Here is a 25,526-nt window from a genome sequence, read left to right on the forward strand (position 1 = left end):
GGACCATGCATGCAAACAGGTGCTGTGTACGTAGTTCTTGGCTAGATTTAGCTGCACACCTGGAATTGCAAACATATAATTGGAAAAAGCATTAATGAGTTCTTTGGAAAGATATCAGGGGGTTGAATTTAAACCATCCACTCTCTTCCCAAACAGCCAATCACAGCTGTCACCACTTATCTATGCAGAACTATGTGTGCCTGAGCACTGCCTGGTGAGCATGTGTTTAACTGGATTGCTGCAAGTAAATTTCTGTCTGAAGTGGGTTTGTTATTCCTCCTAGCTCCCTTCCAAAAATAATATAAACACTGGTGTGGGCTTTTGTTCTCCAGAGTGGACAATATAAACAACATTCCTGATTGTAGGTACAATTAATATTTGTATTAATTTTGAGGTATTTTTCATTTTCTGGAAAATCATTTCTTCCATGTTGTGTGAGGGGCTCTGTTTTACCCGTATATACCTGGAACAAATAATTCTTTTTCCTAGGAAGGTCAGCTACCTACCTACTTAGCAATAGTTGAGTCAACTGAAATGACAACCATTAGGTTGAATGCATTAACCCAAGGTAGTACTCTTTTGTGTCCATAGCACACACACAAGATTTTCAGTAGATGCAGCTTCTCTCTCCATTACAGTTATATTGTATTTATTTATTTATTCATTTATATCCCATTTTTCCTGCAAGGAGCTCTGGGTGGCGCACGTGGTTCTTCCTCTCCCCATTTTCTGTCCTCACAACAACCGTGTTATGGCTGAAGCCTAGAACCCCAGACTCCCCGGTCATAGTCCAACACTTGAACCACTAGACCACACCAGCTATGAGAGAACAGGCTTCTAAAATCTTCTTTTCTGCATAACAATTAAAAGTACAAGCTCCTGACATATATTCAGCTTGAATGAGAATCATCTAATCCATGCATGTCCAACTCCCAAGAGACTGTGATCTGTGATCTACTCACAGTATAAAAATACTGACAATGATCATTGTCATTGCCAGGAGTTGTTGAGCTTTTTAAAGGGGAGGGTTAACATTAAGGCAACGCGGGTGGCGCTGTGGGTTAAACCACAGAACCTAGGACTTGCTGATCAGAAGGTCGCCGGTTTGAATCCCCGCCACAGAGTGAGCTCCCGTTGCTTAGTCCCTGCTCCTGCCAACCTAGCAGTTTGAAAGCACGTCAAAGTGCAAGTAGATAAATAGGTACCGCTCTGGTGGGAAGGTAAATGGCATTTCCGCGCGCTGTTCTGGTTCGCCAGAAGTGGCTTAGTCATGCTGGCCACATGACCTGGAAGCTGTACGCTGGCTCCCTTGGCCAATAAAGTGAGATGAGCGCCGCAACCCCAGAGTCGGCCACGACTGGACCTAATGGTCAGGGATCCCTTTACCTCTTAACATTAAGGCAATCACTAAACCTGATGCCACCGATCAACCGGGGGCACCTCCACGATTGACCATTCAATCGCGATTGATTCTAATCCAACCCCCTGCAATGCAGAAATATGCAGCTGTCCCATACGGCGATCGAAAATGCAACCTTGGTGTTATCAGCACCACACTTTAACCAACTGAACTATCTAGGCTCAGTTAAGATAGAACCAATTGCTGCAAGGCAGATTTATTAACCAGCTGCCTTCCAATTTCCCCAGTGAGTTTTGAGTTTTCCCAATGAGTTTTGTTAAGAACATAAGAAGCTACAGTGTGTCATATACTGAATCAGATGATGAAGCTTCAGTATTGTTTCTGCTACGATGAATGACGGTGGATTTCTAGACTTTCATTGCTCCTCCAGATGACCTATTTATAGAGTATTCATCTTGATTTGCTTGCACAAAGCTTTTGTGGAAGTTATATCTGGTCTTTATTGAGCATTCATTCAGCTTTGTTGTATGACAGTGAGCATTCATTCTGTAGAATAACTCCGTTTACTCCGGAGTAAGGTGGAGGTTATTTAATTCAGACAGAATTTTGATTCCACATGTCATCCTACATGACCCTGAGACCTTTCTGATCAGTTGTGAAATATCATTACACTCTCCCATCACAGCAGGGCTAGAATGACTGTGAAATGTTCTTTTTGCCTTTCAAAATCAAGATGGGGTTATTTCAAATAGCTTCTATTTTTAGAGACTCTTTGCCCATGCTGCATTTTGCAAAGCATATACAAGAGCAGAGGTGACTTTAGCCAGGCCTTTGAAACCTGAGTATTTTTTTTTAACCAACCAATATGCAATTGATATTTTTACAGCTGTCATTATAGTAGTAGTGTGTTTCTATGTTGTACAGCACATTTTCCTGTGAAAGTGTGGGTTGTAAATATTTGAATACAGTGGTACCTCAGGTTAAGTACTTAATTCGGTCTGCAGGTCCGTTCTTAACCTGAAACTGTTCTTAACCTGAAGCACCACTTTAGCTAATGGGGCCTCCCACTGCTGCCCCGCCGCCGGAGCATGATTTCTGTTCTCATCCTGAAGCAAAGTTCTTAACCCGAGGTAATATTTCTAGGTTAGTGGAGTCTGTAACCTGAAGTGTATGTAACCTGAAGCGTATGTAACCCAAGGTACCACTGTAAATATTTTTTTCCAAATTTTTATAAATTTTCATCCCTTTTAAATTTACTTTGGGTAGTATTCGACCAAGTTTTATTCAGAGTAGACTTGGTGAAATTAATGGACCTATCCTAGTCATGTTCGTTAATTTTAATGGGTCTAGTTTCGGTAAAACATGGTTGAATACCACTCTTTATCTTTCTTCACTTTCCTAACTCAGACACTGTTCTAACTCAGACCCAATTGGCAGTAGGAGTGAGGCAGACCTGCAGAGCTACCTTCCCAACACCAGCATTGGTCCAGCTTACTGGATAGGAGCTGGAGTAGGATAGGGTGGTAGTGAGTTTGGTCTACACAGATGAACCAATGGAGCCAATCCAGTGCTCCCCCTGGTCCATCTGCCTCTTAACCATTCTGCTTCACCCCAGCACTGTCCAGCTGTAACAATACTGGTGTCCAGAGGTTGGGTCTACACCAGTAAATTAGTTGTTGTTGCTAATCACTGGTTGAGTACATGAAGGTTCCTGCATACACCCTTGTGTATTCACATGATGCTGCAAAGAAGAATCCATGTACTGGACAAAGCCATATTGAAAAATATTTCAGCTGGAGTGTTTTTCCTTTTTTCTATCACCTGCCCTCCTTCTGTGTCCCACCAGGAAAGGAGTCTAGGATGGTGGGCCAAGGGACAGGGCTTCCTCAGCCATGGCCCCAAGATTTTGGATAACGTGAGTGGTGGTGGTTTCTCTCTCTCTCTCTTCAGTTTTGCAACTTCTCTCTCCAGCTTACCTGGAAGATGGCTCCATAGTAAGTCAATAAAAAGACACCCATTCTTTTGTTGTGATTCCTACATCACAGGGGATTGGATTAGATGACCCTATGATTCTCTGATGACAAAATCATGGGCATAGAGCTTAATACTCCGGGTTCATGGGGGCTCACTACTTCAGATCTTAGCTCATCACTGATAGTAGTAACATTAAGCAGAAACACAGATGGTCCTTGCCCTGTTTTCCTAAGAGACCTTCCTTTTTAATGGTGCGCAAGACATACAACACAAAAGCTCACACTCTGCCCATATATGATGAACTATTTCTTGTACACCCATTTTCCACACTAGTTTGAGGCATGTGGCTTTTGGGAGTGAATGCTCAGAGAAGAATGCTGCAATCTGATAGCAGAATCCTTTGTGGTTGTATTTGTCCTCTTAGCTTTTGTTCTCCATGGTTTTCTTTAACCCGAAGTGCCTGCAGGCTGCACTCTTGTTTAAGGGCTGTGATTTTGTCATGGTACATTCTGAGGGAAAATTATGGATTAGTCATGGTTGGGGTTTTTTGTTTAAGTTATGGTGAATTTTAAAAAAAGTTATCAGTATTCAACTTGTGGGTGCATTCATGCACATTTCACACCAACAGACAGACAAGTGTACGATGCATATTCCACCCACCCACCAACCATGTTTCTAGATTTCATTTCTAAACCAGGTTTGAGGTTCCACATTGCAGGTATTTGCTTCCTTTGCCCTCTTCTTTAAGATTGATCTGTAGAACAATATAACTTGACGTATTAGTCCAAATGTTAAGCTGTTTTCTTGCTAGCTCTCTTATAAACCTATATGGGTGCTTATAATATTAGCACTTGAGCATCTTTCCAGTTGAAACTTTTATTTATTGTTTTATAATAACAACATTTTATCCCCTATTTTATCCTCTTAACAACCCTGTGAGGTAGATTGGACTGAAAGAAAGTTTACCCAGAATGCTTTATGACTTATTGGAGATGTGAATCTGAGTCACTATAGTGAGTCTAATCACTATACTTTTTCTACCTTTATTTTGCCCTCAGTTTCCTATGTTTATTTGGATAGCAGCCCAAAACATTGTATCCAGGGGAAATGATTTATTTAGGATACATAGAACTCTTTTTCTTTGTCTCTGTCTTGCCGGTTCAGACACCTACATTATGCATGTTTGTAAGGAAACCATTTTTGCACATCTCAGTCCTCTTCTCCAGAAAATGCATGATTTAATTCTGGAGAGGCCACATTGTTAGAAGAAAAACTTGACGTTTCATGTTCAGCAGTGATGCTAACATTTAACTGGGATTGCATCATTCAAATGAAATCATTGATAGTTAAATAAAGTGATTGCCTTGGCACAGGAACCTGATGTTGAGGTTTCATCATGAAGAAGAATAGGACAGAGTGACCTCTGTGTATTATGTATCATTCTTGCTGTGGAACATTGACTGCATGTCTTTAAGCAAACGTAGGCTGCAGCTGGACGAGTTTGGCAATAGGAAAGCTTAGCTTTTGGCTTTGTGGGAAAGGATGGAGGGGCATAAAATGTTTGGGTGTGTGTTGTTTTTTGAAGAATATTGATAGTAGCGGATGGGAAGTATCATAATTACTTGCTGAATTATGTGAAGGTTTTGTTTCTCTTTACAAAGAGCCCATTGTGGTCATGTAAATGGCCATTATGACTAAGCAAATTAAACCCTGTAAGGCATCTGTTCTTTTCAAAACAATAACAATCAAAACTGCTCTTCCTACATTTCTCGAACGTATTGTAGACAATGATGAAGCCAATTAACAAAAAAACAACTGGAGTGCAACTAAGCTTTGGAAGTTTAATGTGGTTTAAGTTGCACAGCACATTTAAGGGCATGATTTTGCAATACTTGGGATACAATAAAACCATAAAACCCTGCCCAGCATTGTCCCTTGTTAGAGGTGTTTTTAAACATCTGTCACCAGAGAGCAATTGCGCAATTTAAAATGCCTTGGATCCAGTGTCCTTTCAATGAATGGAAGGGTTCCATCAATTTGAGGGAAAGACTATGCAGTGGAGACTCTTACTGGAGGAAGGGAGGTGGTTTTTGCTTATCCCCTCTTCCCTGTCCAGCCTCCCCTGCCACTTCCCAATGCTCTGGTTATAGCTCACTTTTCAACTAGAGTTCTCAGAGTGGCTAAACACAGCAGATACACCAAGTCATGTGCTCAAAAAAGCCAGCCCCATAGGAGCAGGAGCTGGCATCCATTCCAGAGGGCCGTTGGCTCTATGAGGGTCATTGAGGAGACAGTCCAATTGAAGCAGGTCCTGATGCTGCCTTTGCTCTCTTCTTCCTTTCCACAGGACAGTTGGGAGGGGCAGATCTATGGAGATAGAAAGTTCTGGGGATTTGTAATGATCACTTCCAATATGAAGTGAATGACAAATGCTTAGTACTTTTCCAGGTCTGATTTCACAGACCACTGGAGAATTCTTTTCTTTCTACCCCTTCCCACCCAAACCTCCTGTACTTCAATCAAATCCACCAACTATTCCTCCAACTGATACCCAAAATTCCTACCATCCCACCCATGCTGATCTTCCAGTAGCAATCCCTGACAAGTGGAAGAAGGAAAAAATGGCAGAGTCCTCCATCGATTCCCTCCAATGACTGGTATGCTTCATGAATATACAGCATACCAGATACCACTAATAGGAGTGGGGGAAGACTTATTGCCAGTCTCCTAACCCAGGCACTGACCAGACCAATCCCCACTTAGCTTCAGCAAGATTGCTGTATCATGTGCCTTGGATCACAGCTCAGTTGCAGACTCTCCAGACCATTATCCCATATAAATGGGGGTTTGAAGCTGAGAGAATGATTGAGGCTTGCCTAATGATTTGGGTTATGTGTATGTGTATCTGAATCAGGGACTTCCCAGCTTACTGAACATTTTTGTAAGGTGAGGATGTAATCCAAGAGCTAGCTTTGTCAGGGTTGCTTAAACTTAAGTTTTTCTTCTCAAATAAAGCCAGAAAGTAGAGTCAGAAATGTAGTAGTGAGTAAACAATTATCTGGGGTAATCTATATCAGTTACCTTTATGGTTTGGATTTCATCCAGTTCCAGCTCTGACTCAGTTCATATATGCATGCATGTCATTACTTCTATCCAGGGTACTTTGGCTTATCTAAAACTTTGACAATCATAATTCCAATAACTCATTCGTTTGCAAGATTCCCAGAGTTACACACAGCGATAATACTTAATATTAAAGCTGTTGCCCTTATAAATACACTTAAAAGTATTGTGAAAGTCGATTTCTGTTGAAAAAATGAGTTAAGGTATCCAGTTCAATGTCAGTCTCTGAGTTTTATATTTAATTTTAGAAGCCATAACTAAATGTTTTAATTTGACATTATTCTTAACATCATGCTAATTTGTTCCAGATGTTCCTACAGAGCCAAACGCTGCAATTTTTGCATAGAAAGTATGTGCATGGGTGATTTATTCCGAAAGAGCTTCTATTTTACTGCATTTTATTTCTTCTCAATGAAGCACTTAACAACATGGTTCTCTTTAAGGCTTTTACTTAATCATATGGATATAATTTTTTTCAATTTACATTTTTAGTTCTTTAGTGGTGGATACGGGACGTTTCTTAAACTGGTCAGATTAAATGCACATGTCAAAAGCATCTTGTATGCAAGTCTGAAGCACTTTCTGTTGCAAAGCCTTCATAGAAGATATAGAAGTGATTGTGGTTTGCTGCTAGGTTGTGGAATAGAGGTAAAAGGACCATGAAAACGTCAATGATTCCCCCTCACCAAATATTACATAATCATATATGACAATAATGTAAGTTCACTCTTTTCATATAAAAAAAGCATAGTATATTGTGAACACTTAAGACATGGGGAAAGAAGGGCCAGAAAAAAGCACACTATTTTTTTTTGTCATTTCTGGGCTGATGTTCAACATTTCAATTTAAAACCTATTTCCGTTGGGTTACATTTCCAGTTTTTCTCTAATATGATCTTGGAAAACTTTGCAATTAAGCAGATATTTTTAGAGCTGCATACGAAATGTGAGATGCTTCCAATGTGAAACCTGCCACATTTGAACATATTGTACAGCCGTTACTATACCTAGAAACACCATTTCTGAAAAATTCCAAGAATGTCATCTGGCTCTGCTCTTTGGAAATGTGGCACACATGTAATGCAGTTCATCACAAGAAATCACCATGGACTTGTTGGGCTGCAGGAAGCTGAGGAACAACATCCAGGAGAGCTGCCCTTTCTCCCTTTCACTGTGCAGACAGTCAGCATGATTCTGAAATTGTTTAATGCTGTGCTGAAACCTGTCCCATAAGTTCTCAAAATGTTTTCACCTGCAAAAGAGGCATCTGTTTTTCTGCATCTTTTTTTGGGGCGCACATATTTACAAGTGCTCACATGAGACATATGAGTTTCCTCAACACTGCTCCTGAGTTTCACTGTTATCCTTTATAGGGAACCATAGGTCATGGGTGTCATTGGGAAGCCACCTGATCAGGTCATACTGCGATGAGTGATACGGATCCAGCTCATAACATTTGCAAGTACTTAATATGTGATTAATTTTTATAGTCCTTTCCAACAGCTCAAGGGAACGTGGAGGAGCGTTGGGGAAATTTGCATGTCATGTCAAAGTAGCTTGGTCAAGCGGTAGTTGCTCGCTGCAGACAGGCCATTTTTAAGCAACATGCGGTGAGAGACAGCTGGGATTGACAACAACAGGACTTGAACATTTGGTGGTAACCAGCTCTCATTGCTCTACCACAAGCTATGGAGGAGAACTTCAGTTCGGTTTTCATTGGCAATGTATTTTCACTTTATCTTTATGACATCTATTCAGAACTGAATATAACTTCTTTATGCTGCCATGTCCTCAGTATCTCCAAACCCTCTTGTAGTTCCTCCCACATTTATTAAAAAGCTGTTCTTCATTACTTTCTGCTTTCTATGACAGGCAGAAATATTCAGAGTTCCCTAGGAATAGGCATTACTATTGAAACAATTCTGTGAATTGCAGCTCTCTGAGAGGAATAGGGGTCTTTTAACAACTCACAGCCCAATTAACGAACTACAGCTCCCATGATCCTTTGTGGGGGGGGGGGAAGAGCCATGACTGTTTAAAGTGGTGTGATACTGCCTTAAATGTATAGTGTAGATGGACCCTAGGAAAAATTGCAGTTAAAATGAATAGATGTAGTTGGAGAATAGGTGCTAAAAAGCAACACTGTAATAATGTTAAGACAGGCAGGCCCTGTTCCAGAGTAAGAATTGCTTGCCAGTACTGCATGACCCTTTGAAGAATTATTCTGTTTCGAAAAAGAAAAAAAGTATAGCTACACTGACGAACTGAGAGTTCTGAGATGAAGATAAGAATCCATAGGTTCTGCTGTGGAAACAAAATGACCTTGTAATCATATGGGGGAGGGGGGCATTTCCATGTCCCTTGAAAAGCAGTTCTAGAAGGCCTTCAAAGGGCCCAAAATCTCTGGAGAATTTTTGGTGGGCTATAAGATGGAAGAAGGAAAAAACAGAAGTGCTCCCCACTTGCTCAATAGGACATTTGGACTGAAGCAATTGTTTCCCATATGCCATTCTATAGAAGTTTCATCCAGTATTCGACATTGTGTAGGTATGCTTTTTTTGCTATTTCTCCAGAGGATACAGATTTTATTATTTCAGAAATGACAAAGTCCCTTTTGCACAGAGAAATGAATGGAGAATAGTGTATGGGAAGAAATGGGGCCTTTGAAGAAGGCAGTGGAGACAGGAATGTAAACACAGCTACTTGCATAAAACAGATTCTATTTTGAAGAAAACCATTAAACCTTGTCTGACACCTGTGGAATCAGATTCACAGAAAGACACTGTATAGAGGCAGAAAATTATTGAACTTCTTCAGTTCAGTATTTTCCAGAAAAACATATTGAATAGCATAGACATTTTAAGAATATTGCAAATGTAAAACCCATTACAGGAGGAGTTTGCCTGACCTCCTGTTCAAATTTATGCGGAAATCATATCTGTGTCCACACTCATTTAATTTTTTGTCATGTTTATATTCCTCCCTTTCTTCCCAAAAGGTGCCAACACCTTATATGCATCCCAGCTTTATTTCTCTTTACACACATTTCTATTTAAATTAGAATGAGTTTGCATTTAAAAGCTAGCTTACCAAATTAATACCTTCCAAAATTGAAACACAGGCTTCAAAATATGCATTTCTTTGAATTTTGTAGTGCAGCTACCCAGCCAAGTGGCATGTACCAATTTCATATACTGGGATATATTGGTCATCTTACTCTTTCCCTCTTGGTTTGCTTTCGTTTGCCCCTTTCTTCAGTTCTGTCAAGTTTCCTTGTATAAGAAAGTATTGCAGCAGCCCTTTTTCAATTAGGTTTTCCTCTTGCATGCTGCAATAAAACTCCAGATGTTTTGGGACTTCATGGTTCTCTGGATATTCTTTTCCTTTATTTTAATTTTCTTTTGTAACATGCCACACATGTGGTATTTTGGCCTTTTAAGATGTTGTGCTATGCTAATCAGCCCATTTTTATTCTTTTTCTATTCCCTTTGTTGTCTTTATTTTGCCTTTGGTATATCGGTTACAATACTTTGGAAACTTTTCTTAATCAAATCAGATTTAAATTAATGGGAAGGAGGTGGGAAGAGATTTCAGAACTGTTAAGTTCTTTTAAAAGGAGCATGTGCTGGATATTTTCCTTGTAGAAGGTCCATACTTTCCTTGCACAAGAAGGGAGGCATACCTGAGTGGTGGAACATGTGCATTGTTTTGATGAAGTCCTAGGTTCAAAGGTGCGTCTATGGTTCACAGATCTCAGGTAGCAGAGCTGGTAAAGAATCTTGGTAGAACTATTTTCAGTTAGAGTATACAGAACTGAGACAAGCAAATGTGCAAATGCAAGTTAGCTTTGTGTACACTTATAAGTCCATTCTGTTCCTATATCTTAAGCAGAGCCTTTGATTCATGCTGGTAAGTCTTCTACCAAGTTTTGTGTCAAAACTTTTGTAACAATGGAGACATGACTTTTTAAGGGCCCATTCTTACAAATACTTCCATGAGCAGTTATAGAGATGCCAAAGGCAGCATTCATAGAAGTATGGTGTTTACCTGGTTATACTATCAAAGTTACCACATCAGAAGAGAATACCACAATAAAGTAACTTTTCCCTTGGCAAACAGAGAAAAAAAATGTGGAAGGGGATTAAGCAGATGATTAGATGAACTTCAGTGTTCAATAGGGTTTCCAGATGCCTCTTATTTTACAGTAAGTCTCGCAGTTTAGATAGCAATGCATTGCTCTAGAATAATAGAATTGTAGTTGGAAGGGACCCTGAGGGTCATCTAGTCCAACCCCCTGCAGTGCAGGGATATGATCAACTAGATCATACATAACAGGTGACCATTAAACCTCTGCTTAAAAATCACCAAGGAAAGAGAGTCCACCACTTCCCGTGGAACTCTGTTCCACTGTTGAACAGCTCAGTGTCAGAAAGTTCTTCCTGATGTTTAGTAGGAATCTCCTTTCTTGTAACTTGAATGCACTGGCTTGAGTCATAATGGGCACCTCAAATCCACAGAACTCTGTAGGGCAGATTTCTTAGTTCTATATTAACCCTTGTTTGGACCCACAAAGACTTCATGCCCACCCTGGTCCTGGACTCATCCAGCTGGAGTGAGTGGCCAGATATGGACCAGCACTTGATTCCTTTGCCTCTGTTACAGGGTGTTGGATCTTGCTTTTGTCACCATTTTGTTGCCATGGCTAAATAGGAGAAAAGGGGATTTGAGTGCATCTAGTTGAAATTAGTAATATCAAGCAAACAAACATATGCTGTGTTGTTTTATTACAAGAATTAAAAGTCTACAGGAGACTGGATAGTCAGTCATTAATAAGCTGTTCTGTAATTTGCAGTTTACAAATGTATCCAAAGGCTTAGGTGATATAGAGGGTTTCCACGCCATACTTGTATTTTGTTCCAGACTTTCAACATAGTCTTTCAAACATTTGAGCCACATGAGCTGCCTGTTGAGTCCTGTGAAAGTTTATTAACATGCATACATACTATGTTTGCAGACTTGACGGGGGTGGGGGGGGGCTCATGTCCTTTTTAAAAAGAAATTCTAGCATTTGAACCAGTGGTGTGTATATATTTAAAAATCTTTGGAATACTATTCATGCACACATTTTCCTGTATGTATGAGGAGTAGAATGTGTGTAGACCCTAGCCCTTTAATATTTATTGTGTATTGGAAGTTTTGCAATTGCTTTAGAAGAAGAAAAAACATTTCATAGTGCTCAGAAACAGCTTAGATATTTTGAGCAGACAGAAGACTTCCTATTGATAGCCATAAATGTTTTGGGAATGAAACATTTCAGGTTTTCCATCTGTAGGCTGTCTGAGATGTCAACAGCCAATATGACCTGGTGTTTCCCTTGTAGGTCTATAAATAAAAGGTAGCTTGTTTAACTGATCTTGCAGCCGAAAGCAGAGGTGTGTATTAATGAGCTTTCTCTAATGGCACACTGACTCTATTTACAACACCGCCACTGTGAAGCCTTCTCTCTTACAGTCATAACTCATTTCCGATGAAAATGTCAGTTATTGCTCCACCTTACGGCACAAGTTGTTTGGTTTCTAGTTGGTTTCTTCCCGTTCCCAACAACTGACAGCTATTCTAGTCATGGCTGTGATTAAGTATCCTTAGGAAAGCAGTCAACGTTTGATAATATATTGGCTTATGCTCTCATTCCCACAACATGCATTTATGATGTGGTATGGAAGCAAAGAAAAATGCGTTTGAGCAGATGATTGTGGCAGGCATAATGGTATGTCCTTAGAACCATTTTGGTATAATTTTGCTTCTAGTAATAAGATTTCTAAGGAAGTGCATGGCATGTTAAGTTTTTTAAAGAGGCATGTTGTCATAGAATCATAGAACTGTCGAGTTGGAAGGGAATCCCAAGAGTCATCTAGTCTAACCCCCCACAATGCAGGAATCTCAACTAGATCATATATGGCAGACAGCAACCCAACATCTGCTTAAAAACCTATATCCCACAAAATATATTTCATGCTATTTCTGCTAATGAGTAGAGGACCTATCTGATGGCAGTTGTGTCTCCCCCACCCTTCCCCCTTCACTCCCAAACACTTTTTCAGTTTTGGGATTGTTAAAAAGAAATGTAGTAGTAGTAGTAGTAGTAGTAATTTGTACCCCATCCTTCTGACTGGGCTGCCCCAGCCACTCTGGGTGGTTTCCAACAGAATATACAAAAACACAACAGAACGTTGTCACACAGGTCTGCCTTCAGGTGTCTACGGAAGGTTGTATAATTATTTATCTCTTTGACATCTGATGGTAGGGTGTTCCACAGTGCGGGCGCCACTACCAAGAAGGCCCTTTGTCTGGTTCCCTGTAACTTCACTTCTCACAATGACGGAACCACTGGAGGATCCTTGGAGTTGGAAGAGAAAAAAAAATTAATAAGCTATTTTGTTGAAGGGTGTTTTACACGTTATATTTTTCAGATTTAAGAGCTCTGGTCAATTTAGCCTGAGAATTGATGGTTTGAATTTGGTATGAAAACCCCAGCCCACTATGGAAATGGATCACCAGTTTCATAGGTATTCAGTTTTCATATACCATAGTCTAGGGTGGCTAACCTGTTTTGGCCCCAGAGCCAAATTGTCACCCACTCAAACCACCCAGGGGTTTCATCATGGCTACACATATCAGAGCACATATATACAGCACATGCATTCTTGCACACACATACTCAGAGCACACAGACAAAAGGTTCCTTGAGAATGGGGGAAGGAGGAATCAAAAGGGTCTGGTCTCAGTGCAGACCTTCCTCCTGCTAAAGTGCTAAGCCATCTCAGTAGTCCACATTGAGTGCTTCCCCTTTCGACTCAGCCCAGGACTGCAGTGGAGATTCAAATTGCTTATGTCCTCATGAGGTTATTTCTTCCCATTTTCTGGTACAACATCATTGTTTAGAGGTCTGACTGCTAGAACTTCCTAGCAATGGTGCCCTGGCTGAGGGAGAAGGCCAAGCACCTTGATGACTGCAGAATAGATTGCCCAATTTTGCCAGGTTACAGCCAGATTACTGTAAGTGGCTTGGTGAGCCTTGATCTATGCTGCATATTGTCATGTTTTCATATATATTATAACATGCAAGTGCTTTTTGCATCTGCAAAAAGTTAACATGTGGAATTGTACCCTAGGAGGAGCAGAACTATTGTATACAGTAGCAAAAGTTTTTTTGGATGCAAGGCTAATGTATAAAAAGCTATGTTGGCATTGTATCCACTGTTATTGCATGCAATGCCATGCAATGTATTTGTGAAGTGTGGCCGTTCCTAAATATGTGTACATTATGTCATAGAAGTGAAAATATGTTTATTCAAGCTTTGATTTTTTTTAAAAAAAGAATAACTCCATTTACAGCTGTTTTTTGCAGACGCAAAAGATTGTTACTATTATCCCAGGTGTCAATTTTGAGAAAAATGTGTAAGGGAGTGAGATGAAAGAATGACAGATTAATACCAGATGTCTGGGAGATATGGCTAGAAGCCTTCTAAGTTGACCCAGTAGTTCTTATATTCCTACTGCTCTTTAGAAACTATATATTAACTCCTTGTAGACATATCATATAATGTATGAAAATGACCAATAATTTCCATGATAAATAATTTGAAAGGAGCTAAAAATACCCAGATTTCAGGACTATTTTAGATTCTGTGAATGCTTTTAAGTAGGCCTGCACTGAAAAGAGAATGACATTTTCACCAAAGGTTTTAAGAGCACCTTGCATTCTAGGTAAAGGTTGGAAACATTTGCCCACACTCTGAAATAGTTATGTTTGCCCTCAATGACATCATCACACAGTTAAACCTGATTGTCTATGTGGTGTCATGTTGATTCATGATAGTCTCACAGAGTTGATATCAACTAAGTCTGACTGACGATATGATGACATTATTTCTAAGAAAGAATGAATTAATCAAAACAAATGGCACTGAAACAGCAGCTTAAGACTGATCAGGGAACAGACTGTAAACAAGATGTAATAAAGAGAAGGATTGCATTTCATCCCCTCCTGCCTCCTTCAGTTGCTGCTGCTGTTAATTAGGAAAGCAATAACTTTCTATTCAATATCCCACCTCAAACTTGATTTAGATTTTTTTTTCAATCTTAATGTCTGTGGGCTGTCAAAATTACCTATACTCCAAATTAATAATAATAATAATAATAATAATAATAATAATAATAATAATATTTATACCCCGTCCATCTGGGTGGGTATAAATTTAATTCTGCTTTGGGAAGGTAGGGTAGAGGGTCATGGCAGGACACCTGCAAGCATTCTTGAATAATACTGTTTATTTAGAATGATACTGATTACCTAGACCCCTTCCAGTTTGGGTTTAGGCCTGGTCATCCTGATGGGTGACCTTTATTCAGAACAGGACAAAGGGAGTGTGATCTTGTTCCTTCTTCTTGTCCTGTCTATGTCTGTTGACACTATTGACCATAGTATACTCCTAGATCAATTCCATGGGATGGGTCCAGTGTCCGGAGAGGAGTGTTGGGAATTATGCTCGTTGTTAATTCTCCATAATAAGTGATTAGAAGAGGCTATGCAGGTTCCATAATGGTTGCAGTGGTGGTCTGGATGAGGGCAGTATTATTTTTACTGATAATTTTATAGGATTATTCTCTTGTAAATCACTTTTAGAGTGGGTGTGTTTTTACAATCAAGTGGTGTATAAATTTTAAGAAATAAATAAAATAAATAAATTGAGTTTGAATCCTGTCTAGATGGTGGCTCTGTGGGTAAGCAATTCTTGTGTCCAAGAAATAGCCTAGAGTGGGATTTCACTCCTTCTGAAAGAGTAAGGCACACAATCTGGGGGCCCTTCTGGATCCAGAGGCCCATGTGACCTTTGTGCTGTGACTGCCTTCCATTAGCTTCAACTGATGCAATAGCTGCATCCATTCGCAGACCAGAATAGCTGTAGTTCAGGCACTGGTAACTTCAATATGGGATTATTGAAGTGCACTCTCTGTGAAGCGTCTCTTGCGGTTGTTCGAAAAGCTGCACTTAGTGCAGAATGCTGCAACATGATTCCTGACAAGAGTGAGATTCTACCAGCATATTACACCTCTGCTCAAAGATCTGAACTGGCTGCTCATTTGCTACTGGACCAAGTCCAAGGTCTTACTATTAGCATATAAAGCCCTTAACACCTTGGGAGCAGTTTCCTTGAGAGATTGCCTTGCTCTCTATTTGACTACTTTGATCTGTGGAACTTGCACTCTTGCAAGCACTATACAATGTTCACTCCATAACTTCAAGGAGCTGAGCTTTCAGTGTGGCAGCACCAATGGTCTGAAACTGCCCCTGCTTGTTAACATTAGGCAGCCATCCTTGTTGTGCTGTTCCAGATACCTACTAAAAATTTTTTTTGGTTTTGGCAAGCCTACCTGGAGGTAAACAAGTTATGCATACTTGTTTCTAGTGATTTCATTTGTATATTTAAAAATTATTTTAAATTGTTTTACATACACTGTTTTTAGATATATTTTTAATTTAAGTGGTTTATAAATTCTAAATAATAATTGGGGTTTTTTAAAGAAAGAAATGGCCTACACTGAAAATGTACTGTTCAAAATGGAATAAAAAGAAGGAGGGGGGAAGAAGGAATTACCTACACTATGCAGAATGTAGAATTAAGTTCAAGAACTGCAGTCCTTAAAAACTTTATCTTTCATTTCCATTCCAAATGATTGCCCAGAAAGTCTTGGAAACGTTCCTACCGCATGTGCCAAAGGCAGAAAATCCAGAACAGGCTGCATGGATCTTGGGGTTGGAACACCTACGTCAGAGGGGCTTCTCTGCAACATCTGTATTTCATGGCTTTCCTCTGATCCTCTGGTGTGTCGCTGCATTGTTTTCAATGGAATTGTGCCAGAGCCAGCAACATGTTCAGCAGCTAGGGGAAAATGATGCCCGTGCACTGCATAATTAGTTACCCTAAAGGAAACAGCAGCAAAATGGCTGTCATCAAATCTTAGAGTTGGAAACAACAAAGTGGATAATCTAGCCCAGAGATTGCCAACTGGTAATCCTTGAGCCAGATGTGGCCTACAAAGCACTTTTATCTCCTGGCCCTACCAAATTTGAAACAAGAAGTCATAACTTTTTTGCCTAGAGGTTTACTTACAAAGAACATAAAATTGCTTTCAAACATTGTGACAGCTAGAGATAATTCCACACTTTAAAAAAAATTATATGTATTCATACAGTTTTAATCCCTGTGCCATTAGTTGCTCAGAAACAATAAGAGTCTGTGCATTTTTTATATTTGTTTTATTGTATTGCTACCCAGAAGGGCAAAAAAACACAGCCAATCTGTCTCTGGAGGAGATTTTTTGAGATGCACATTTGTTTCTCAGCTCTCCCACTCAAGTCAGGAACCTCTACTACTGCTTAATTGGCAAAAACTTCTGTTCTGCAAAGTACAGTACAGGTCTAGCACCTGGGCAATGGTCTGGAGATTAGACAGCTAATTATACAAACACTGGCACTCCTAATACATTCAAATTGCTCTCTCTGTGGTAGTACATACTGCATTAGAAAACCACCAACAGAAGCTTGTTGGGCATTTTTATAGCACTCTAAAAGAAAGACAGTTCCACTAGGTAGCTTGTCCCAATGCTTAATTTTAATAGCAGCTGCCACATTTTTAGATACTGAAATAAATTCCAGAGATTACCCCCAAAACCCTGGTTCCAGTCTGGAACCCTGATACTATCACTGAATGTACAGTACAACCAATTCCTCAGTTTTGTAAAACTGAATGGAAGGTGGCAGCAACAAAAAACAGAATTAAGGCTGCAATGCTATAAGCACTTTCACAGAAGTCCCATTGAAAGCAATAGGGCTGAGTAGACATGTAGACACTGTAAAAATGCTAAATTTGTGAGTGTGTTTAGAAAGGAGAAAAGGGAAGGCTTAGTATAACAAAGTAAAAATGAGAGGGCTATAGACGGGAGTTGTGTGTTTTCAGAGTTCTGTCGTTCCCAAATGGACTTAGAAAATGTCATGTTTGCCAAGGCTACTCTTAATTAAATGGACAGCTGCACAGTTGTTGGAACAGTAAACTTAACAAAACTTAGATCTCAGGTTGCATTTTTCTTTTTTGAAGTTGTTTGCTAAAATATGTGCTCTAGTTTCTAGACCTTTAGCATTTATTTATTTACTTTTTATCTGGAATGACCGAAATCTTCCAAGCTTCATTGGCACCTAGAAAGACATCAAATATTCCAAGGGGGAATTCCCTAGCAGCCAAATAAAATTTCTGAGTCACAGGTCACTTATTTCTTCAGTTTTAAGGTGACTACTCTTGAGAAGAAAGTTGCCCGTTGATGCATATAACATTTCACTGTGCATTTATCCATAAAGCTAAGTCCAAATAACAAGTAACAGCAAAGGGCAGCAAAAATGTAACGGTCTTGTTATCGATCATCCCTCTATGGTATATATTGAGATTCTATTCTATGTAATTTTCTCTCCAATTTGAGGATCACTTCATGTGGACGAGGCTTCCTGAATAGGAGATTTACTACCTAGTCTTAAGAGAAGTGTAGGCACATCTGCTCAAGAAAAATTAAATGTTGGGGTGCTTACATTTTGCTTGATGAAGCTAAGAGGACTACTTTGGTTTCCCTTGCTGTAGGCATATTGTCTGGTGGAATGCAACATGGGATAGGATGTTGATGATGCTATTGATTGATTGTATGAATATGGCATCTTTTAAACCATATAGATTCACAAGGTAGCTAGAAATATATGATCACAATAAATGAGAGCAGTTAAAACAATGAGAATAATTAATAAGTACAATTTGAAAGCCCTTCTTATAATCCCGTCAGGCTCACAGGCACACACAGGGAGGGACTTTTCAATGGATGCTCCCAGAATTTGGAACTCCATTCCTAGAGAAGCTAGACTGGCTGCATCCTTGTTGTCCTTCTGCTGGCAGGTTTTTTTCCTTGGAACACCGACTTTTCTCCGTTCACAGAAAGATCTTTGGAAAATGGGTTGTTGAGGTTGCTCTCAGGCATCTTTGTTAACCAGCCAGCTCCAGCAACTTAAAACCTATGCTAACCAGCAGTTAAGAAGCTAATAACAATCACAACCTATTTACAGCGCTCTGGAGAGAATGTAATAAAATACGACTTTTTCACCAGTGTGCCACTAGCTGGTGGATTATCTAAGAAAACTAAGAGTCTAGTTGGCACACTGAAAACAACCACCACTACCACAAATTCCTTCAGACTTCTTTCCCTACAAATTCACTTGTAAATTGCATGCCAAAGAAAGGGCAGTAGCTTTTCTTCATAGCCAAAGACATCAAGAAGCTTCAGAACTGGTCGGGGCTATCACTGCTCATACCAGGAAAAGCATCACTGTGGGTGACACAATGACAGAAAATCACAGAGGTGATGTGCTTCATATAACAATTTTGTCCTATACATGCAGTTGTGAAGTGTGATTGTGCATCTGCCACACAAAGAGCAGGTGCTATAACTGCAGGGTCTGCGAGTTTTGCTGTTGTTGTTGTTACACATAACTCACAATGCACTTTAATTTTACTGTTGTGCCTATGTGGCATTATTTTTTCGATTGGTGTTTAGAAAACTGGAGGTCAGTTACACCCACACACTGTTGTTGTAGATTTATGTACATTACATTGTGGGGTATTAATGTTAACTTAAGTGATTATTGTGCAACTACTGTTTACTAGAAAACCGAAGTTCGAAATGAAATCATTTATTATTATTTTTTAAAGCCTTGCAAATGGTTTTATGCTGAATACTTTCCACCAAGCATTTTATTTGTATAGCTTTCTCTGGGTACATTTGACACCAAAACCAGTCTGAGACAGTCAGTTTTGCTATTGAAAAGTAATTTCTCTGTTTTGTTGGTGGCAGCCAATGATCTGATCCTCACAGTAGCTCTTGTTCCAATACTTCATGCTGTTCATAACATTGAAGAGAACTCTTCCTACGCCGCTGAGAACTTGTTCTTTCTTATTGTTTAAGCTCCTTTACTTAAACAGTCTCTAGAAGCCTTGACACTGTGTACATAGAAGAATACAGTATTACCGACCCCTACGCCATGCATAATGATGGATTAAGACAGCGGAGCGAAATCTGTTTCATCCATAAACTTCAGCAGATGTTCTGAATTCTGGTTGATTTGTTGCATGTCCAGTTTGGATTGTTTTTTCAAACACTGTACTCATTATAGCAGGATATGGTTTATTTAATAAAGCTTTACAGAGTTTTTTATGGCTTTATTGCAGTTTGAAGGGTGCAACAAAGCATTTTCTCGACTTGAAAACCTTAAGATTCACCTGCGGAGTCACACGGGTGAGAAGCCTTATCTTTGTCAGCATCCTGGCTGCCAGAAAGCTTTCAGCAACTCTAGCGACCGGGCTAAGCATCAGCGAACACACCTGGATACTGTAAGCATCACATTATTCTATATGACGCTATATATAGTGCATCCTTTGTAACAGGGCCTTTCCTGAAACCAGCACAGCCATAGAATCACAGAATTGTAGAGTTGGAAGGGACCCTGAGGATCATTTAGTCCAACCCCCTGCAATGGAGGAATATGCAGCTGTCCCACATGGGGATCGAACCTAGAACGTTGGCATTATCAGCATGTGCTCGGTCTATTCCTGTGTGCTACAATGTGCTTTTTGAAAGAAAATAGGGGGATTATTATTATCCTATCAAAAGGTTCTCCATGGGCTTTATTTTATTTATAAAAAATATTTTTATGTCACCCTTCATCAAAACTGACTTCAGGGTACTTTACAATAATTAAAAATACAAGGTCATCATTAAAATGCAACAGAGAGAGCAACATTGGCACATAACAGATAAAGGAGTCAGCAGAAATATTTAAAATGCCTTAGAATTATTTTTGCTCTTTAAGGTTTTGCCTCGCACCTAAAAACAACTGTGTTGGTGCCTTGCATGTCTCCTTGTGGAGGGCATTCTACAACTGGGACATCACTGCCAAAATAGTTCTCTGTCTAGGAGGGATTTGGCAAATACTAAGGCTTGGCATAAGGGGTCGGCATCATCAGGCACTTGCCAGAACCTTGAGTCCTCTGAAGGACCCACCAACCCCCTATCCCATCTTAAGGTAGGCTGGTGCTAGCAGCAATAGAAAAGCAGTAATGTAATAGGAAACCACCCTTTTAATTCCCTCACACTGTCTTTGGGGCCTGACAGAGTGTCGTTCCAAAGGATTGTGAGGAAATTAAAATGGCAGGCTCCAGCAGCTCAATGAGCTTCCTTGCTACTCGTGCCCACTGGCTTCAAGATAAGGAGGCCAGAGCTTCCATCGCTTAAAGGGGGAAGACTTCACTGTCTGCTTCTACACTGCCAAAGGCCTCACCAAACTTGACATCAGCCGTGTAGATCACCTTAAAGACAGGCAGGTTGCTACAAGAGTGAACAACCCTTCAGGTTGTTGAGACCTAGTAAACAGCATGACTTTGAACTGGATTTGGAAAGATGTTGGCTGGTAGTGAAATTTTTTTCTTTTTTTTAAGATTGGACAGAAATGGTCTGAACAAACTGTCCCGGTCAAAATACTGGTAGTTCTGAACCATCTTCAAAGGCAGCTCCAGTGATTCATACTGGAGGCTACCAGGGCATGGATAACCACGGGCAGACTATCTTTATCCTAGAGATAAAGGCACACTGGCTGTAACTACTGAAAGGCACTTGGCACTAATGGGGGCCTTTTAGGGGTTACTATTGACCACCCCTTCCACAATCCCAACTGAAGCAGTCTTCAGAAGCAATTAACATATTTTTAAAGTCCTAAGACTTTAAGCATTCCCCAACCTGGCACCATATGTTTTGGACTCCAAATCCAAAAGATCAGGGCAGATGAGAGTTTTAGTCTAAAACATCTGGAGAGCACCAGGTTGGGAAAGGCTGCTTTGTATTGTGACAATATATTGTCATTACTAAGCTCTCCACCCCAATGGCACTTACAGCCTCCTTTATGTAAGGTGGTGTAATGCTCAATTTTGTTGTCCTAGCGTAGTAAAACGTCATTAATGCATATAGCCCACAGTACTTCCAAGAGTATTTGGGACCCATCTGCACTATATGTTAAGGCGGTATCATACCGCTTTAAACAATCATGGCTTCCTCCCTATAAGGGTGCTGAGAGTTGCTAGGATGCCCCCATTCCTGTCACAGAGCTGCAGAGTTAAATGTATTGTTTAAATGCATAGTGCAGATGGAACCTTGGATAGGGATAAACAAATACAAAGTAAATAGGGTTATACCGACTTTGGCAAACTACCACAAACTATTCAATTAATTAGAATTTCTAGAGATTTCTAGGTTACTACAGTTTGGATAATAGCTATTTTACTATACTGTCCAGATCATGTTAGCCTTTACTAGTGTCAACCCACCCATGAAAGCAAAGCAGACTCCTTAGGTCACCTAAGCTCCTGGGCCAAAGCTCATAAAGAATAACAGCAAGAGTCCTTCCTTTGTCTTTTTGAAAGAGGTGAATATGTGGTTTAACGTTTGGCCGGGTGTTTATGGGGCAGAAACCTGGCGGTTAATTGATATTTACTTTTAAAGCAGCTACACATTTCAGACAGTACAGCATTAAGGAATGTGTAATGTACATTATGCCCTCCGAAAACAAACAAGCCAGTCAGTCACATTTTCCAAACCCAAGCACACTTACAATAACAATGTTTTATTTATTTGAAAGTCAGCTTTAGAGATTTGAATTTGTAATTACTTCTAAAATGTGGCTCTTTTGAAATTTAATATGCTGTATAGGATGCACCTTTTTGAAGTTGTAACGGCTTGACGTTAATGTAAGTGGAATGAGGTGGAAGGGCAGACTAACTTGGCTTGCAGAAATAATTTTGTAGACTTCGTGGTACATACAGAACCAAGTCCCTCTCTGCCGCCTTGTTTTTTGTATGAGTGCTGTTGCACATCATTTTGTAGATTTCATGGTACACCAGAACCAAGTCTCTCTCTGTCTCCTTATATCTTGTTACATGGGTGTTATTGCAAAGTGCTCCTTTAACTTTCTATTCTCTTTTTCCTTCCTTCTTTTTCTTTACTTTTTCTCCCATATCTGTCTTTACTCTCTGAAATATTCATAATCAGCAAAAAGGTACAGTAATAATTTTGACTAACCTTTTGTTGGTGCTGTAGCTTAGTTTTCTAGGCATTCTTTAAATTTTTTGCTGCATTCACAACCTGCATACGCCGGCATTCATTTTCTTATATATTTTCACCTAATTATTTAATCAATAATTTTAGATTTGTTTTGTCTTTTGCTTTTTTAACATAGATCTAAGTAATTAGAATGTGTCTTGCATGCTGGTGTTTAATGTTCCAAATGCATGAAACAGAAGATCTGCACTTCGCGGAGCAAACTCTGATCCCTTTTAATATGCCTGCTGTGTAACTGAATCCTGTGTGAAAGTGAGATTGAAAAGGTTTGGACTAGTATGGATGGACTTTTTCTGATCTAGTTTCCCCCATCCTTAATAATGTGTTACTATAGCTGGGAAAATACTCTGCCTAGTTAATTCCACTAAGGAATTGTTTAATGGTTTCCATCATCCTTCCTCAAATTTCGGTTCTCTGTGTGTTCCAGGCACTTTCAATAAATTGACTTTCATATGTAAGTTTCTGGGTACGTATCAGGTTAGCCTTTGGAGCTTTGAGCTGGTGAATGATCTTATTATTCCTTTGGAAATTTCCTGCTGGTACAAGGAGCAGGACTACTTATTCCTCTGGAGGCGTCTACAAAGAAAAAGGATTTATATGGACTGCTTAGTTCTTATTGAATGCATGTGGAAGTGATTTGAGATTCCGAATGCAGGTCAATCTGTCATTTATCTTCTCTGAAAGGAGAATCTGTAAATAATTACGAAGACCTGTTAGAATGTGCTGGTTTGATCGAATAACAGATTATTAGGTTAGGGTTAGGTCTAGGGCTGTCCTGGAAACTGGATTAGAATCTACCTTTTAAAGAAGAGATAAGATGACTGCTTTTATAGTGCTGGAAAGATTTACTACCAATGTTGTAAACCAGAATTGTTAAATTTTGTCCAAAAGAAGGAACAGAGCTTTGTCGTAGAGCAGGAGGAATCAATTTGGTGCCTGCCAGGTGTTTTAGACTACAACTCCCATGGTATGCGTTGGCCATGCTGGCTGGGGATGATGGGAGCCATAGCTCAAAACATCTGGAGGGCACCGTGTTGACTGCTCCTGCAGATGAAAAGATTGTAGAATTGCACTGGATTGTCCTAATGTCATATTGTCTACCCATATCATACCTCTGATATGTCAACTCAGTCAGCTAGATTGTAGGATGATAAATGCACAGAGATCAGCAGTAAGCAAGGGATATCATAATACCAGAACTTTCAGCAGAGTAAAGAATAAATGAAATGGATAATAAAAGCCATGGATATATGTAGGATAGTGCAGAGGAACACAAACTTCCTTAGAAAATGGGGCTACTCTGATATTTGAAATAAATCTTCAGAATGGTTGTGCCCCTAGGATTGTGCAGTGTTTCTGATGGGCTGTTGGTCTGATGTGTTGTCACATAAGTATTATGTAGGGGTTGTCCACAGGGGCGCAGCAGGATGTGTGGTTGTAAAGACTTGCGGGGGAATGTTGGCAATACTGTATTTCTTCAGTAGTTGTGGACCCTGGACAGAGGAAGTGTCTCTTAAAATTAATAAAAAGGATGGACGTGTAAAGAAAGTATCATTTAGTTGTTAGGCCTCATGGCAATTTCAAGACCTGATGTAATTTTCTCCGTTGCAGTTTCATCTAGTATACCTTATCCAAAAACATTAAGTGCCCAGATGTGTAAAATGCTTCAAGCATTTGGACTAAGTCCAGAATAAAAGCGATTTCTGCAGCAGATCTGGATGTACTACCTCTGGTTCTTTGCCAGGCCTGTTATACAGAGTTATGCTTGCTCAAGTAGCATTTTCAAGCTGAGCAAAGCAACTAGAGGCTTCACAACATGTTTGCACATCACCAACAATCCCTGAATATTTCATGTTCTGAACATAACAGTTCATACCTTTAGGATAATGTTTCCAAAACAGACATCCTTCCATGTTATCTTTTCCCCTCCCCTTTCCTCTCCACATGCTTACAGAAACCATATGCCTGCCAGATTCCCGGGTGCTCCAAGCGCTATACTGATCCAAGTTCCCTCCGAAAGCATGTGAAAGCTCATTCTGCCAAAGAACAACAGGTGCGCAAAAAGGTAAGACCACCAGTCCAAAAAAGGAAACAATTCCAAATGAATGTTCACCTGAAGTGTTTCACTGAATGCCATAGGGCAATTCTTAGTTCACCCTGTCAAATAATCAACCAGTGTCAGGATATACACCCAATTCCTGTACCAAAATCTGCTGAAATTTGTAATAAATAAAGCTGAGACCTGTTTAATCCCAAAATAGTTTTAATGTGTTTACTGCTCCTTCATCATTTGTTGACCCCACTGTCCTCAGCTTCACTGCTCTTGGACCTGCAACTGAGAGGACATGAGAAGCTGCTTTATACCTGGGCTTGGTCCACCTAGCTTAGCATTGCCTATTGGTTGCAGCTTTCGAGTTTTTTAGGCAGAAATCTTTCCAGGATTGAACCTGGAATCTTCTGCATGTGGCTTCACAACATGCCACAACCTGTCCCCCGTGCATTCAGTTCCTGCCTTTTTTCAGGCAATGGTACATCAATGAGCTCTAAAATTCTTTTAAGAGAACAAAATGAAGTAGTTATTTAGTAGTAGTTTAAACTTTTATTGGCTGCAGCTGCTGATTGTGATCCAGAATTCTCAATCTTTGTATGTGAATAAACAAACTGCCTGCAGGATAGAAGGCTAAACTGATTTGCCTGGATCTTTTAGTTTAGAATAACTGAGCCCAAGGGAAGGCGGAATGCAAAACTGTAAACTTCAAAACAATAACCATTTATTAATGGTCACAACATAGAATGGCTGTTTCTGTGT

General features: G+C 39.8%; 1 protein-coding gene across 2 annotated transcripts in view; it reads left to right on the top strand.

The window, feature by feature from the left end:
• Window positions 1–25,526, top strand: part of GLIS1 (GLIS family zinc finger 1) — a 188,022-nt gene that overhangs the window by 132,329 nt on the left and 30,167 nt on the right. For both annotated transcript variants that reach the window (XM_053392398.1, XM_053392399.1), the window contains exons 5-6: window positions 19,780–19,941; window positions 24,672–24,782. In XM_053392398.1, coding sequence (XP_053248373.1) covers window positions 19,780–19,941; window positions 24,672–24,782 — 273 coding nt within the window. The remainder of the gene's footprint in view (window positions 1–19,779; window positions 19,942–24,671; window positions 24,783–25,526) is intronic.

The sequence above is a fragment of the Podarcis raffonei genome, chromosome 6 (assembly GCF_027172205.1).
Source record: "Podarcis raffonei isolate rPodRaf1 chromosome 6, rPodRaf1.pri, whole genome shotgun sequence".
In the NCBI taxonomy this organism is placed as follows: domain Eukaryota; kingdom Metazoa; phylum Chordata; class Lepidosauria; order Squamata; family Lacertidae; genus Podarcis; species Podarcis raffonei.